The sequence below is a fragment of the Quercus lobata genome, chromosome 2 (assembly GCF_001633185.2).
Source record: "Quercus lobata isolate SW786 chromosome 2, ValleyOak3.0 Primary Assembly, whole genome shotgun sequence".
Lineage (NCBI taxonomy): Eukaryota > Viridiplantae > Streptophyta > Magnoliopsida > Fagales > Fagaceae > Quercus > Quercus lobata.
This window is the reverse complement of record NC_044905.1, coordinates 64065470-64082208: the sequence shown is the minus strand read 5'-3', so window position 1 is coordinate 64082208 and position 16739 is coordinate 64065470. Positions and strand designations below refer to the sequence as shown.

At 30.2% G+C, this 16739-nt stretch overlaps 1 protein-coding gene across 1 annotated transcript; it reads left to right on the top strand.

Annotated features, from left to right (window-relative positions):
• Nucleotides 1-5468: 5468 nt before the first annotated feature.
• LOC115968280 lies at nt 5469-6680 on the top strand. The gene has a single exon (XM_031087629.1). The coding sequence runs from the start codon at nt 5469-5471 to the stop codon at nt 6678-6680; it is 1212 nt and encodes a 403-aa protein (XP_030943489.1).
• Nucleotides 6681-16739: the final 10059 nt, after the last annotated feature.

Here is a 16739-nt window from a genome sequence, read left to right as displayed (position 1 = left end):
GAAAGAAACCAAAACATGGTTCTATAGTAGGATAGATGTTGTAGAGTTTCTAAAACATTTTTCACCCCATAATAAAACTTCCGAGTCCATATCAAAATGAAATGGATTGAACTGACCGAAGTTAAACTAATCAGAGTTGACATTAATTGGCCCTGTGTTAAATTGTATGAATACGAACCAACTAAACTTTTGAGAACTGGTCGAAATCTAGGTCGTCTGCCACTGTTTGGGCCAATTTAAACTCTGTTTGGCAATGAGGATGCCAGAGCTGGTTGGAATTCGCCGAGATGGGTTCAATGGTGAATAACTAGCTTTGATTGATATGAGATTCATTTTATGTCAAATCTTGGTGACATATATTGCTAAGTTCTTAGCATGATTAGTTCATAGCTTTCTTATCATGTATATACATGATAAGAAAGCTATGATGAGGTTGTGCGATTTTTTTTTCATGTTGCCACCTATTTGATGAGATCATATCTATACATGCTTGGTTGTCATTACATGTATATGTATATATACATGCATGATGCATGCTGTATTTTTTTTTTTTTTTTTTTTTAAACTCTTATACATTAGATTGATATTTCTTGATGTTAGTTGGACTATTTTAAGAGTAACTTATAATAAAAGTTTTTATGCAACCCACTACGTGACAGTTAAAAAAACCATTCACATGTATGACGTATTACTTATGTAAGTTACATGACTATTTAATAATGTCATGTGACTATCAATGCATGATGCATGTTGTATTTTTTGACTCTTGTTCATTAGATTGATTTTTTTATTTTATTTTATTTTATTTATTTATTTATTTATTTTTTTATGTTAGTTGGACTATTTTAAGAGTAAATTATAATCAAAGTTTTTATGCAACTCACTACGTGACGGTTAAAAAAACCATTCACATGTATGACTTATTACTTATGTAAGTTACATGACTATTTAATAATGTCATGTGACTATCAATGCATGATGCATGTTGTATTTTTTGACTCTTGTTCATTAGATTGATTTTTTTATTTTATTTTATTTATTTATTTATTTATTTTTTTATGTTAGTTGGACTATTTTAAGAGTAAATTATAATCAAAGTTTTTATGCAACTCACTACGTGACGGTTAAAAAAACCATTCACATGTATGACTTATTACTTATGTAAGTTACATGACTATTTAATAATGTCATGTGACTATCAATGCATGATGCATGTTGTATTTTTTGACTCTTGTTCATTAGATTGATTTTTTTATTTTATTTTATTTATTTATTTATTTATTTTTTTATGTTAGTTGGACTATTTTAAGAGTAAATTATAATCAAAGTTTTTATGCAACTCACTACGTGACGGTTAAAAAAACCATTCACATGTATGACTTATTACTTATGTAAGTTACATTACTAATTAATAATGTCATCTGACTATAAATGCATTTTTTTAACTATTAAAATAATTTATGATTTTATTAGTACTAAAACAAGAATTTAAAGGACCACCCCACCAAGCTCAACCTCAAACTGTTTCTTTGTTTTTCTCTATATTGCAGTGTGTTCTTTTGATACATACAGGTGCTTCTTTAATTTACAAGAAGTACGAACAATCATTTTCCCAAGATAATGCAATTCATTTTGATGTAAACAGCTGTTCCTTTGTCTATTTAATTCTCCTGATTTTTTTTTATGTAGTTGGTAGACTTTATATATATGGAGAGATCATAATTTGAGTTTAATTTTTCACCACATCTCATTTCGTGTGAAGAAGAAAAGAGAATAATAATTTTTGTTTTCCAACAACCATGCTTGTTGGAACTGAGTTTTCAGGGACCATGGTCCTCAACAAGAAAAGAAAGTCACATTGAAGGAAAAAAAAAAGAGTCATCAGCCAAGACCTTAGAACCATTTTCAACCACCAATTAGCCTGTCCAATTCCAATTGGGCCAAGTAATGAATTTTACCCCGAATAGTTGGTGGAGGTGAACCAATAGCTTGTCCATTTTGCAAAGAAAAATATAAATAAACTTGTTTTTTCTTTTTTGTTTTTGAGAAGTTAATGTGTAAACAAACTTCATTGTATTTATACGTACTCTGTCTGAACGTACTTGAACTTGCAGTGTAGATAGAACCTAGAAATCAAACTCAAGAGTTAAGACCTTCAATAGAAGTTTACAACTTGAAGACCATTTTCCTTCAACAACCAATTTCTTGTCCCCTTTTGCAGATGAAAACAAAAGTTGCATGTGTTTCATAGTTTCATTTGGGATTTGAATTTCCTACGAATCCCGTGCCTCGCACTAGGTAACGTGGGAAACGATTTTCATTTTTCACAACCACTTTCTTTCTTTATTTATTTATTTTGGTTAAAGGGAAAACCTCTTGTTCTTTCTAGTTGCAAGGAAGGATGTATGCATTTACGTGCAATAATAAAGTATTAATATTAAAAGCCAATAATTCTGCACGTAATGCATGAGGATGGACATACAATATTTTATAGTATGAAATAATTTCTACCCTTAGATTCGATTAGTTAGAGATAGATGGAATAGCTGTACGTTAAGCATTGCATTGCGATTGAACTAGCTAGTTGTTAAGAATATAGAGAATGATACGAATATGTTTCACGTGAAATACCTCTTAAGCATGACATTTTACGAAAGGGACAGGAAAATCAGACCTAAAAACCAAATACGTAACATGTTTGGTTACAAAAGAGCACTTGATCCAATTCTTTCCCTTTTTTTTTTTTAATGACAAATATCTATTTCAATTCCTAGAAGACACGGAAAGTTCTGAATTTCTAATTTGATCTTTAAAATTTAAAATTGTACGTCTAGAATATTTTTACAGTACTTTCACAACAAATTATAGGTGGTTAGTTGTTATTGGTTCTAATTTGAACCTGCCACTAAAATTATTTTTTTTCTCTATCAATAATAACCCGTAATTAACAACCTGTCACTTCGGATTTACTGTGAAAGTGTTGTGACAATGTTGTGGACATAGTATTTATCTTAGTTTTTAACTTATTTTGTTTATATACAATTTTTTAAAATTTTATTAGTTTTTATACTTATTTTGTTTATATACAATTTTTTAAAATTTTAATATTTTCCTCTGAAAAATAAAACCTCATTTTTTTTTTTTTCAAATACAAGTATAAATGATATATCCATTAACCAAAAAAAAAAAAAAAAAAAATCACCAAAAAGCCAAATAAGTTGATGATAAATGGATACTACATAATTTAAATTTTTGCAGTTAGATTCTTTGATTAACAAAAATTGATGACGTGTTTCATTAATTTCTTATGTGGCAGCTGAAGTGGCTAAAGCCTAAAGGAATTCCACCTGAGTATTTGCATGCTTCTTTTTGATAGATACAAAATCAATGCTTACTTCTTTTTGACAGATACAAAATCATCAAATCCTGTATTGTTACCTCCATTATAATTAGTTAATTATTATATATCATTAGGCCAAAACATTAATTAATTTTTGGTATAAAAGGAACTAAATTCAAAACTTTTATTCAAACGACCGCACACCCTTGTGGAGTGTGGGATGTGGGGTGTGGGGGATAAGGGCAGAAATTCAAATCTTTAAGAGGAGGTTTCTCACATGTATACACTTAGATTAAGTTAGAATAGAATTTCTATCTTATATATATATATATATATATATATAAACTTTATTAAAAAAAAAAAATTTAAGATTAGGCTAAGGTAGAATTTCTATCTTGTATAAAAAAAAAAAAAAAAAACTTTTATTAAAAAATAAACAACTTGAACACTTCACCTAAGAAAAAAAAAAAAAAAAATATATATATATATATATACATATTTTTTTTCTCTCCGTATATGGTCTGTGCACATTTGCACGCTTACTTCACCCAATAATCGTTTTTTTCATGAAATTGTCAATCCAAGAAGCACCGGCCAAATCCCAAATGAATTCGAGTTGTTTGAATCATTTTAAAATTCAAGAATTATTATTAATTTATTAGTGACATGGATTGCATTATCCATGTGGAAAATATAATATTAGTAAAAATTGTTTCAACTTTTGTAGTTTTACACTTCACGAGAGTACTACGAAAGTCACGACTTCCTTAATGAGTGGTAAAGTCGTGGCTTTCATAGTTTTACACTTCACGAGAGTAACGATAGAGATTCTAGCTTTTTACTCTTATTTTTAAAAATATTTGGTAATATGCCCTTGTTTTGAAATTATATAGGTTCATGCCCCTGTTTCGAAACTCAATTGGTAGAAAATCGAGTATGGTGCAATCAAACTTCAAAAAAAAAAAAAAAATGTATGGAACTCGAGTTCATGGAGCTCAAATTCCATACCTATAGCGGCGTTCAAAAAGACCTATAGTGGCATTTTAAAGGCCTATAGTAGCGTTTTCATGAAATTTTTTGTTTTTATAAGTTTGATCGTCCCATACCAGGTTCAGGGAGCCTTATAGTAGCATTTTAAAACCCTATAGTGGCGTTTTAAAGATCTATAGCGAGCGTTTTCATGCAATTTTTTTTGTTTCTATAAGTTTCATACAATTTAAATGGAACTCAAGCTCTAGGAACTCAATTTCCGTGCAATTTTTTTTAATTTTTTTAATTTTTAAGTTTGATCGGGCATAACTTGATTTTAAACCAATCGAGTTTTTCATTAAAACTCGATTTTCTTAAGAAAATTGAGTTTCAAAACAGGGGCATGAACTTATATAGTTTCAAAATAGGGGCATATTGTCAAATATTTTAAAAAATAGGGGTAAAAGGCTAGAATCCCTGAGTCACGATTTCATTAAAATTCCTTAAAATTTTCAAGAGTACTACAATGATAATACAACCATTGACATGACTCATTGTAATTAGAATAATATCCTTTCCGAATGAGTTTATAATTGAGATTTCATTTATTATACATAAATTATAACAAGTCATTTGAACAGTTAGTTAAAAAATTGTAAAATACTTTTTTAATAAATATTTTGGGGGTAAACTACATATTTAGTGTTGGTTTGGCATGATTAATTTTGCTAGCTTATTTTACTATTCAGCTTATTTTTGCTACTATTCATAGACCCTACTTAGTAGCGGCTTCAGGATTTTTTTTGGGCGGGTCAATAAAAAATATAAATTATACAAAAATTAAAACAAAAGAGAACTTGAATATATCGGCATTACAAAAAAAAAAAAAAAAAAAATTGAAATACATAAAGTTTTACAATTGCTTTTTACGATTTTTCATATTTTGAAATCATTACAAAATATTTTCATTATCAATCCTATGAGTTACATCTCATTCAATGTACACAGTTAAACAATCATTCATCTATTGATCTCTCATTGAGGAACACGATGGCGAGTTGGAAATGGGAATTTGATTCACATATGGGAGGATAAATGGCTGCCTACTCCCACAACTTACAAAGCAATCTCTCCCCCACGACCTTTTGATGGATTCCCTATGGTCTCTAATCTCATTGATAAAGATACAAGAAGGTGGAAGGCAGATTTAGTTAGGTCATTGTTTCTCCCTTTTGAAGCATCCACAATCCTCAACATTCCCTTAAGTTACAACTTGCCTGAAGATAAGATCATTTGGGTTGGAAATAAAAAGGGGGAGTTTACAGTGAAAAGTGCATATTACATTGCCCTTAATCTAAACAATGAGGCGGATATTGAGGAATGCTCTTCAGGGGATTGTAGAGCCCCTCTATGGAAAAGAATTTGGCACTTAAAAATCCCTTCAAAGATCAGAATTTTTGGATGGAGAGCATGCTTGAATGGTCTGCCAACTGCTGAGAATTTAAAGAAGAGGGGAATTAATTTGAGTGAGCTTTGCCCTTGTTGCGGAAAAGATCCTGAATCAATAACTCACTCCTTGTTGAGATGTGAGTTTGCCAAGAAAGTCTGGAATTGCTGGCAGGAGTGCCCAATTAATATTTCCTCAAGTCAGTGGGATTTTTCTGATGTAGCATTGAAAATTCTGGAACAGGGGACAGCTGCGGATCTTGAGGTGTTTTTTGTCATGGCATGGTCAATATGGTATAACCGAAACCAGGTGGTGCATGAATCAACCTGCCAACTTCCCAATCAGACTTGGAACTTTGCTAAAAGGTACCTTCAAGATTACAAAGATGCCACTTCATCTTCTGGCCAAGATAAGACCTGTGTTAGCAATAGTTGGCATCCCCCTCCTGCTGGAGTTTTTAAAATAAACGTGGACGGAGCAACCTCAGAAAATGGAAGGAATTCAAGTGTGGGAGTGATTATTAGAGACTCCAAAGGAATCATAGTTGCTGCTTGCGCAAATTACCTTTCAGGTCAGTTTTCAGCTTTCGAAACTGAAACTTTAGCAGTTGAATGTGGCATCCTTCTTGCTCAGGAGATGGGGTTAGCTCAGATAATCATTGAATCTGATGCTCTATCAGTAATTCAAAGTATTGCTGCTAATGAATTTGATGGAGACACGGGCCACCTGAATCTTGGAATCATTGGTCTTCTCAAGTCCTTTAGGAGCTGGGAGTTAAATCATTTGAAACGGGACTACAACAGAGTCGCACATGAACTCGCACAATCTGCCAAAAGGAACGAAGCATCTCAATGCTGGAAAGGAGTTTGCTCGCCTGTGGTGCAACTTCTCATCCAAAGAGAATGTGTTTTGTCTCGGGTGTAGCTCTTTTTTCTTTCTTTTCTCTGTTGTATTTCCTTTTCTGGTTGCTTATGTACCCCTTTTCCAATAAAAAAAAAAAAAAAATATTGATCTCTCATTTGATTTTCAAATTTTTTAAGATCTAAATGTGTTTTTTCTAAAATTTAATATTAAAAAATTTCTACTTTTTTTTTTTTTTAGATCAAATTGGTTTGTTATTGAGCTTTTTTTTTTTTTTTTTTTTTTTTTTTTTTTTTTGTGTGTGTGTTTAAAAATGTTAGGATATTGTTAAGATGATCATATTCAAACTTCTTATAGCTGAGCTTAAAAAAATCTAGGATTAGGGTATTCAAAATTTTATTTAAGGGAGGTCAAAACAAAAACAAGATTAAAAAATTATTATACATAATTTATTTTGGGTCAATTTAGGGGGTTCATTTGAACCCCCTAAGCTCTAAGTGGAGCCACTCATGGCCCCATTGCACTTGTTGGTATTATTCATGAGTCTCATTGTACTGTTTCAGCTAACTTTTACATTTATTTACCATACTCTCTGCAAAAAATTTTCAGTTTCAGCAAAATAAGCGGATCCCAAACAAACCCTTAGTCCCTAACTTTTACCCCATATTTCAATTTAGTCCATAACCTTTCAATTGTGTCAATTTGGTCTCTAACCTTTCAATGTCAAGTCAATTTAGTCTCTATCGTTATATCTTAGATCAAAATTGCTAATATGGCAAACAACCCAAATAAAATTTAAATTTATTGTCACATCAACATAAGCTAATTTTTATTTTTTTATTTTGGCCATTAGATAGGCCATCAATTTTCATCCAAAAGATAACGGTAGAGACTAAACTGATACGGTACTGATAGATTAGGGACCAAATTGACACAATTAAAAGGTTAGAGATTAAATTAAAATATAGTGTATAAGATAGGGTCCAAATACATAGTTTACTCAATAATTTTTTGTTACAAACCGTGGACATGACTAATTGCAATTAGAATGATATTCGTTTCAATTGAGATTATGTTTATTATGTATAAATTATAACAAGTCATTTTAACAGTTAGTTAAAAGATTGCAAAATAGTGATTTGTTCATAGATTTATTGATTTTTGAAAAACAAGAATAAATGTTTTGACATTTTTTAAGTTTGTTTTTTGTTTTTTTTTTTTTTTTTTTTTTTTTAATAAAAAATTTGGCAAACCGTCCCTTCATGGCTAGTAAAAGAGTATATCCTTCATTCCTTCCCGCTAAACTTTCGTGGAAAAAGCTTTTATGATGACTACATGTAAAAAAATAAAAATAAATAATTGCCTTTATTTTTTCTGTTTTAAAAGTCAAATCATAATTGCCTTAAATAAAATAAAGCCAAAAACGTCAATCTTGTTTTGTTTTGTTTTGTTTTTTTTGGAGACTCTGGTTGCTATCGAAAACCATAAGCTAGAAATTGAGTACAACCATAAAATAGATCTAGATACACCACAATTCTCACAAGTTTTTCTATAATTATTGAGGTGATAGATTGTGATTTATGTGTAATAAAATTATATTAAATGTGGTCTCACATAAATTGATGTTGTTCTGGTCACAATTTGCTATATTAACATGTGAAATTTGTCATGTTTCTAACCTTGTTGGCAAGATAAAATATAAATAAACTTTCAGTCACGTTCTAACAAGTGGTCTCCATCTCCACTCTCTCGAGTTGTTTGAGCGGTGAGGAAGTTGATGGAGGATTTTGACGTTTTTTGTGTATTCATTAAAAAGAAAAGAATCAGATTTAGGTAAAGTATTTATGTGTACTCAACTTAACACCATGTGGCCACGTGACAAGTTTTAGATTAGGTAAAGTATTCATGTGCACTTTACTATGCGGTCACGTGACAAGTTTTGAACACATATCTTGGTATTTATCGGGTTTAATTAGTACATTAACAGCATGACGTTGGAGTATTGAACCCAGACAGTGTCAAAAAAAGAAAAAAAAGTGGTTGACACTTGGAATAAGTATTAAACGACATAATTACTGCCCATACTTTACTTGTTCCTATTTTGGTTATCAAATGTGGGGTCGTTTGTGTGTATAGGTCAAGCACTGAAGCATATTCCATGACAGGTTAGTCAAGCATGGTAATGAAGCAATTGAATTAGTAAAAAAATAGGCTTTGGCTTGTGCCATTCCCATATCTCTCTTGTTTTGGGTAGATGGAGTTTGTCTTTTTGGATATGGATTAGCCAATATCTTTTTGGATGAAACTTCACTGGGAATAAGCAAATTCCAAGTATTTCCAAAAGTAAAAGAAGAAAAGAACCTCGGAAATTTCATAGAAATTGGGTCAACAAAAAACAAGAAAATAGATTTAACACTTTATTTTTATTCCATGGAATGAAATTCACGTATTTGACTGGACTGGAGTGGCTGCGCTGTTTCTCTTCTATCTCAGTCACCATCGTCTTCGACTGTTTCAAAAAGTGGTCGTACTCGTTAGAGTCTAAAAATAAGTAATCTACGACCAGAGAAAGTAATTGTATACCACTAAAAGTCATAACTTTTAGCATAATTATTTTATATAGTAGACTGTGACATGTTATTTTAAAATAAACATACAATTTTTTCTTCATGGCCTATAGTTAGCTATGTAGACAGTTACCATAAAAATTGTGATTTTTTATGTTATACTAGAATTTTTGAAAAAATAAAATAAAAATAATGTTACAATGTATTACTATTCTTGATGAGGCTGACTGACTGAGAGTCTTGGTTGGACTCTCATTGGGGCTTATGCATATTCCATGGTTTACACTCAATGTAACAGTAAGGACCCACCATGCACTCCCCCTCTCTTTCTTCTTGTCTCAGTTGTCTGTGGTTTCTTTTCAATGATTTTGCTTTCCTTCTTTTGTCTTCTTCCCTTCTGATCAATGTTATGTTTTTTGTTAAACAACAAATTTAGTTTTAATTTCATTCCTTAATTATTATTATTATTATTGTGTCAATTTAATTTCTCTATTTTCAAAATCAAATCGATTTTTATCTTTCAATACTTACTCCTTTAAATTTTAATGGATAATAGCTAACATGTCAATAGAACCTTTTCTTTTTCCTTTTTTTGAAAAAAGAAGGTACTATAGGAAGTTTATAAGTTTTGAAATCAAGTAAACTTCAACTATTTAAAAAAAAAAAAAAACTGCTCTAAATGGAAATGAGATAGTAAACTGACACTCATTTACTTTTGAAAATTCTAGAAACTAATACAATTGAGAAACCAAATTAAACTTCGTCCTATAATTGAAGAGAAAAAATGAAAAATTTGTAGCTTAATCTTCTTTTCATGCCCTTTCTTTTTGGTTCCAACCAATTGTAAGTTGTACATTTGTTTTTTTAATTTTTCTTTTTCTATCACCCTCTTAGTGCGTGCATATATTTAGGGAAATGGGAATTATTTCCTCCACATGCTCAATGGAGTGGGCATAAAAGATATCTTCCCTCGAAGAAAAGATAAAACAAATGAAACATAAAAACACACTTCAAAAAATCTAAGGAATAGTTAAATCCATAGTTGCAAAGATGTCATCCTATTCTATTATTCCACCTCTTAAATGATTAGGGGTAAGGACGTAATAAATATTTAAAATTTAGTTTTAGTTTCACATCAAATCCTAAAATTTTAATTGCATCAATATTTACTCTATAAATGTAAAAATATTGCAATTTGAGTTCTTAATGAGCTTTTATTAATTAAAAATATTGTAAATTATATATTTCTTTTCTATGTTTTGCATGTATGCATGAAGTAAAGTATACAAAGAGATTACCAAAGGCAAGCAATGACACATCACACAAATGAGATTCTAATGGTTTTTTTTTTTCTCGATTTAGGTCAGCCCATTTAGTTAGAGTATGTCTTTTAAGTTTGTGTGTATGTGTGTGTGAGATAAATTGTGCACCTTAAATGTTGGATGTTCATGAACAAAGGTGACCCTCTTTAGTCAAGAATTTTTCTAACCTTGGGATGTAGGCATGTGTACATTTTTTCTATTTTGATAACTCCATTGGGGACACTAGAGAATTTAAACCAATGAGATTTTGACACATAATTAATTACAATTAGTTCTTTTAAAATCAATCATAATTTATCACATATAATCATATTCATTTAGCCTTAGATTCCAAGAATGCATTTAGTGATCCATTGAAACTTGGTGCTTTTTCTTGCATTTAGTCCATTGAAACTTGATGCTTATCTTTAAATCTAGTAGACCAATTTTTGCACTAAGATATCCTTTTAATAGTGAGAGCTTTGATATTGTTTGGAATTATGTTCTTATCATCTAATGGTTTAAATGACAATTTAATCTTTCTTAATAAGATTAATAGTTTATTTTCAATTCACGAATTGAATCACTACAAAAAATGCGGATTATAGCCGTGTTTTTTTTAGCCACGTTTACAAAAATGCGGCTATAGCCTCATCATTTGGTTATGTTTTACTTGGAATCTTCCTCTTGTTATAGTTCAAAAAAGTTGAATTACATACACATACACAAATACATACATATATATATATATCCAATGCATTTGCCATCTGGCCAGGAAAAAAAAAATATATATATATATATATATATATACATATATAGCTGCGTTTTAAAATGTGACTATAGCCAAATTCAAAAAAAAAAAAAAAAAAAAAAAAACAGAAGGGTTATAGCCACGTTTTTAAGATGTGGCTGTAGTTGTCCCCTATAACCGCGTTTTATAAATGTGGTTAAAGTATATCCTATAGTTGCGTTTTTAAAAATGTGGCCATTGGTCCTGGCCTATAGTTATGGGTTTTAGGCCACGACTGTGGTCAAGAAAAAAAAAAAAAAATATATATATATATATATATAGCTGCGTTTTAAAAATGTGACTATAGCCAAATTCAAAAAAAAAGAAAAAAAAAAAAAAAGAAGGGTTATAGCCACGTTTTTAAGATGTGGCTGTAGTTGTCCCCTATAACTGCGTTTTATAAACGTGGTTAAAGTATATCCTATAGTTGCGTTTTTAAAAATGCGGCCATTGGTCCTGGCCTATAGTTATGGGTTCTAGGCCACGACTGAAAACACGGCTTAAAAAAATGTGGCCACTAGACAATTTTTTTTTTTTTTTTTCTTCTAGTGACTCTTAGCTACAAAATAGAATGTTTACAGTTTCTTGGCATTAGTATAGATAGGTGGCATGTAGGGGCGGCGCCATATACAATTGAGGGTGATCACAGGACCACCCTCAAAACTTGAAAAATAAATAAATTTTATACCTAAAAAAATGGAAATTCTAAATTAATATAGATTGTTGACCACCCTAAAAAAAAACTTGAACATCCTAAATAAAAATTTGTCCATTAAAAATAAAATTTGACTTCTCCAAAATTTTGGTCCATTGAAGATTGAACCAAAAAATTGCAAGAAGTGCTATGTTCACAATATGTTCTCGACACTTTTATAACAAATCTTAAGTGACAGATTGTTACCAGTAGAAAAAAAAATTAATGATATGTAAATTAAAACTAGTAACAATTGTTAACTAGAATTTGTTCTGAAAATATTGTGGACATAATATTTCTCAAAAATTGTCCAAACAAACAAATTAGCCTAAAAGCCCAAATCAAATGTTTAATTGTGATATTTTAAATTATGTTTACAAAATATATTTTAAAATTGCTATTTTTTTAATTAAAAAAATGCATATTTTTCAATAGCTAGTTAGTTAGTACTTGCTTTAGTCCTTAGATGAATTTATTGGATTTATGTGATACATCTTGTACATACACGTATGCACTAAAATAATACCTCAATATTTTATTGAACATGCTTAATGTAACGATTTAATGCCTAAGTTGAATATGTTGAATGAACTTGTAACTTAGCTTTTCAGGGGCGGCACCATATACAATTGAGGGTGGTCACAGGACCACCCTCAAACTTGAAAAATAAATAAATTTTATACCTAAAAAAAGAGAAATTCTAAATTAATATAGATTGTTGACCACCCTAAAAAAAAAAAAAAAAAAAAAAAAAAAAAAAAAAAAAAAAAAAAAAAAAACTTGACCACCCTAAAAAAAACTTGAACATCCTAAATAAAAATCTATCCGTTAAAAATAAAATTTGACTTCTCCAAAATTTTGGTCTATTGAAGATTGAACCAAAAATTTGCAAGAAATGCTATGTTCACAACATGTCCTCAACACTTTTATAACAAATTTTAAGGGGTAGATTGTTACCGGTAAAAAAAAAAAAATTAATGATATGTAAATTAAAACTAGTAACAATTGTTAACTAGAATTTGTTGTGAAAATATTGTAAATATAGCATTTCTCAAAAATTGTCCAAACAAACAAATTAGCCTAAAAGCCTAAATCAAATGTTTAATTGTGATATTTTAAATTATGTTTACAAAAGACATTTTAAATTGCTATTTTTTTATTAAAAAAATGCATATTTTCCAATAGCTAGTCAGTTAGTACTTGCTTTAAGTCTTTAGATGAATTTATTGGATTTATGTGATACATCTTGTACATACACATATGCACTAAAATAATACCTCAATATTTTATTGAACATGATTAATGTAACGGTTTAATGCCTAAGTTGAATACGTTGAATGAACTTGTAACTTACCCTTTATTTTTTTGTTATCACTATGGACAAAATTCTTATAAGGAAATTACTTTTATTACAGAATTTATCTTCTAAGCAAATTTGTATTCACTTGAATAATCTTCTTTTAGATCTAAGGCTATGAGAAAAATTCTCATCTTTTCATCCTAATAATCGAGAGAAAATAAAAGAGCATATTTACAAAAATGTTCTTGTCAACCTCTTTGCCATGATTTCCCTAAAAAAGAAATTAGTAGAGCAGTGCATTAATTTAATCCTAATTAGTTTAAAGAATATGAAATATAGGTTGGAACATATCATAAAAAAGGATTATGCATTTTGTTTATATTGTTACTTATTTAGGTAAGATGTTGGTAATTGAAAGGGAAATCAGTAGTTTAATGATTACTTGACTGTGTATGTTAAAAAAAATATAGTTGATAGCATTAATAACGAAGCTATCATACAACAATTTCAAAATATGAAAAACTTGTAGAATGAAATTTTAAAACTTTATGTATTTGCAATTGTTTTTTTATGTCAATATATTCAAATTTTATTTTTATGAATTTTTTTTTTATTTAAATTTCTTAATGACCATCTTGAACAAAATTTTTGGAGCCACCACTGGTGGCATGGTACGTACCACACAAAAGAAAGCAATAAAAGAATTGTTAGAGCATTCACATTAGTGCTTGTATAATTGAAAAAGTGTCACATTTTAGCCAATCAAGTCCAAAATTCACTTGCATCAATTTGTGCAAAGTTTTGTAAAAATAAATGATTTCTACAGTAACTGTGTAAATTTACATTGGCACTATTCATTTTTCATTTAGTTTTTTATTTTTCTTTATGTATTTTGAAGATGAAGGAAAAGAACCGATAGTGGTGGTTATGTGTGAAGAAAAATAAACAGTTAAAAAAATTAAGAAAAATTGATATTTTAATGAAATGTAATGTAAAATAGATAATCTAATATAAAGTGTTTTAAAAAGTGAATGTATAAAATAGAAAAAGTAGATTTTTATGCTAAAATAAACATGAATTTTTGCACAAGTTGATGTGAATGCTCTTACAATGTTGAACATATATTTGCATGTAAAAGCATTCTTAGTTATTGTTCAAAACGTTTTATTGTGGAATGGTAACCCTTCATATTTTATTTTTCAAGTTTTTATTGTGATTTTTAAAATAAAACTGAAAATTCTAGTTTATTTAAACTTGAATAAAGGATTGGATACATCCATTAATCATAGTGCCATCAAATTGTATTTAAGTAAACTTATATATTTCTATTTTCTTTTGGGGGCTTATTTGCTTACTTCAACACCAAAAAATAAAAAGCACTGTATAGAATTTAAACTTGATTTCTATGATAATTGTAATTATTCAACATAAAGTATTATTACTAATGTTTTTCCTTTTTATTTTTATTAAAAAGTAAAATTTTACGATCCTTAATCGGATCCTATAATTTATATGTAGACCTCTCCATCAATCTCGTGTGGGATTTTGATCTTAAGTCTTAACAACCTTGCTTTGCACCATATTATTTAGATTTTCACCAAATTTATTTGGAAAAAAGTTGGCAAACATATTTGAATTTTCCATTGAATTTGACAAGATCCTAATGATGAATAAAGTCCTTATTATCAATAAAATCAAGAGGACATTACTCGGGTTTGAAATACATGGAGAACATTGTAATTTGCAACTACATCAAGTTTAGAGGGTGAAAGTGCAATTTTTCCTAAATATTAATTATATAACTTGATAAGGGTAATTTTGTAATTAACCCATGACGGAACAAAAAGGCGACGGACATAACAAGGTTGTCAACTTCATTCATGAGAGACAACCTTGTTGTAAAGTATACAGCTCCACCCCATACTTGACGACTGCATCTTGGGCATAGTAAGCTAAAGATAGTAAGCTGAAGACACAAAGCTGAAGACAGCAAGCTGAAGACAGCAAGCTGAAGACAGTAAGCTGAAGATAGTAAGCTGAAGATAGTAAGCTAAAGACAGTGAGCTGAAGAGAATAAGCTGAAGGGGATATATGAATCTCTGACGACCCTAACGAGGGAGTAGGCGAAGCTGATGACCCCACGAGGGAGTAGGCGAAACTGACGACCCTGACGAGGTAGTAGGCGAAGCTGACGACCCTGATGTGGCGTGAAGCAACGTTCCAATCAGACTCGTCAGCCTCACTTTTGTCCATTGGCAAGTGACAGTAGGGAATCAAGAACTTTAGGGCGACGGGGTCAACTCATTGACGTTGGAAAGTTGACGGCTCAAGGCTGTAGAGGACGCACAAAGCTGACGGTTTCGACATAACCTTGACTTGGCTTTCACGCATGGGTATATAAGGAAATATCTTGCACATCACGCTCAGTGTTAAACTCCTACAAGGAAAGGATTCCGCAAAATACGCTCACAAAGACTCCTATAAGGAAAAGACTTCTACAGCAAGAAAAAGAGGTCAACCCTCTACTACTATAAAAGTCCTAATACCCTCACTAGCCAAGGTACGCATAATTGGCCCCGCTCTAGCACTTTAGAGTTGTGAGAAGTTCTAACTTGACCTTCGGAGGGTATTTGGCCGGCACCACACCGGTGCTCTTTGCGAGATCTTCTCTTTTTGTTGTGCAGGTGTTGTTTCGAGTATGCGAGAACCGTGTGGCTCACTAGTGATTTTTTCGGCATCATCATAACTAATTACCGTTCATGCATCACATGAGTTAACTACTAATTTAAGTTTAAATTGAGAGAGTATATATCTTAAGAAGTGAGCATGAAAAAAGAAAAGAAGAACTAACAAAATGCTATGCATGAGTTAACTACAAATTGAAGTTTAAATTTAAATTGAGAGAGTATGATGTCATATCTTAAGAAGTGAGCATGAAAAGAGAAAAAGAAGAACTAACAAAATGGAACGGAGGATATATAATCCTAACCAAGGATTTGATGGTATATCAAAACCAAATACAATAAAATGCCATTGTTATGCCTAGAATAACAATCATGTCCGCACTCTGAGCGTTCCCATTTATGTTCCACCTATAACGATATGTCACTTTTATTTATTTATTTAGAACTTTGGTTAATTTATAATATTAAAAAAAAAAATTGTGACATGTTGTGAATTGTGATTATTAGAGTATAAAGTGAAATATTCAAAGTGGGATTTTTTTTTTTTGTTAATTATGTCTAAATGAGTTTAATTTGATTTAGGATTTCTTTAAAAATCTTTGAAGTGTTTTTTTTTTTAAATACCAATAATTGGGAGTGAGAGATTTGAACTTTGGATTTGTTTTTAAGATATGTGAACCAAAGAAAAAGGGAAAATTATTCAATAATCTAAGATATTGCTTTTTACTCTCACATGAATGGTAAGTCATACCATGAATTTAATTTTTTAACTTACTAATAAGTGAG

Bases quoted from the DNA above. Each gene is read 5' to 3' on its own strand.
- LOC115968280 (XM_031087629.1), top strand. From the start codon at position 5,469: ATGGTCTCTAATCTCATTGATAAAGATACAAGAAGGTGGAAGGCAGAT.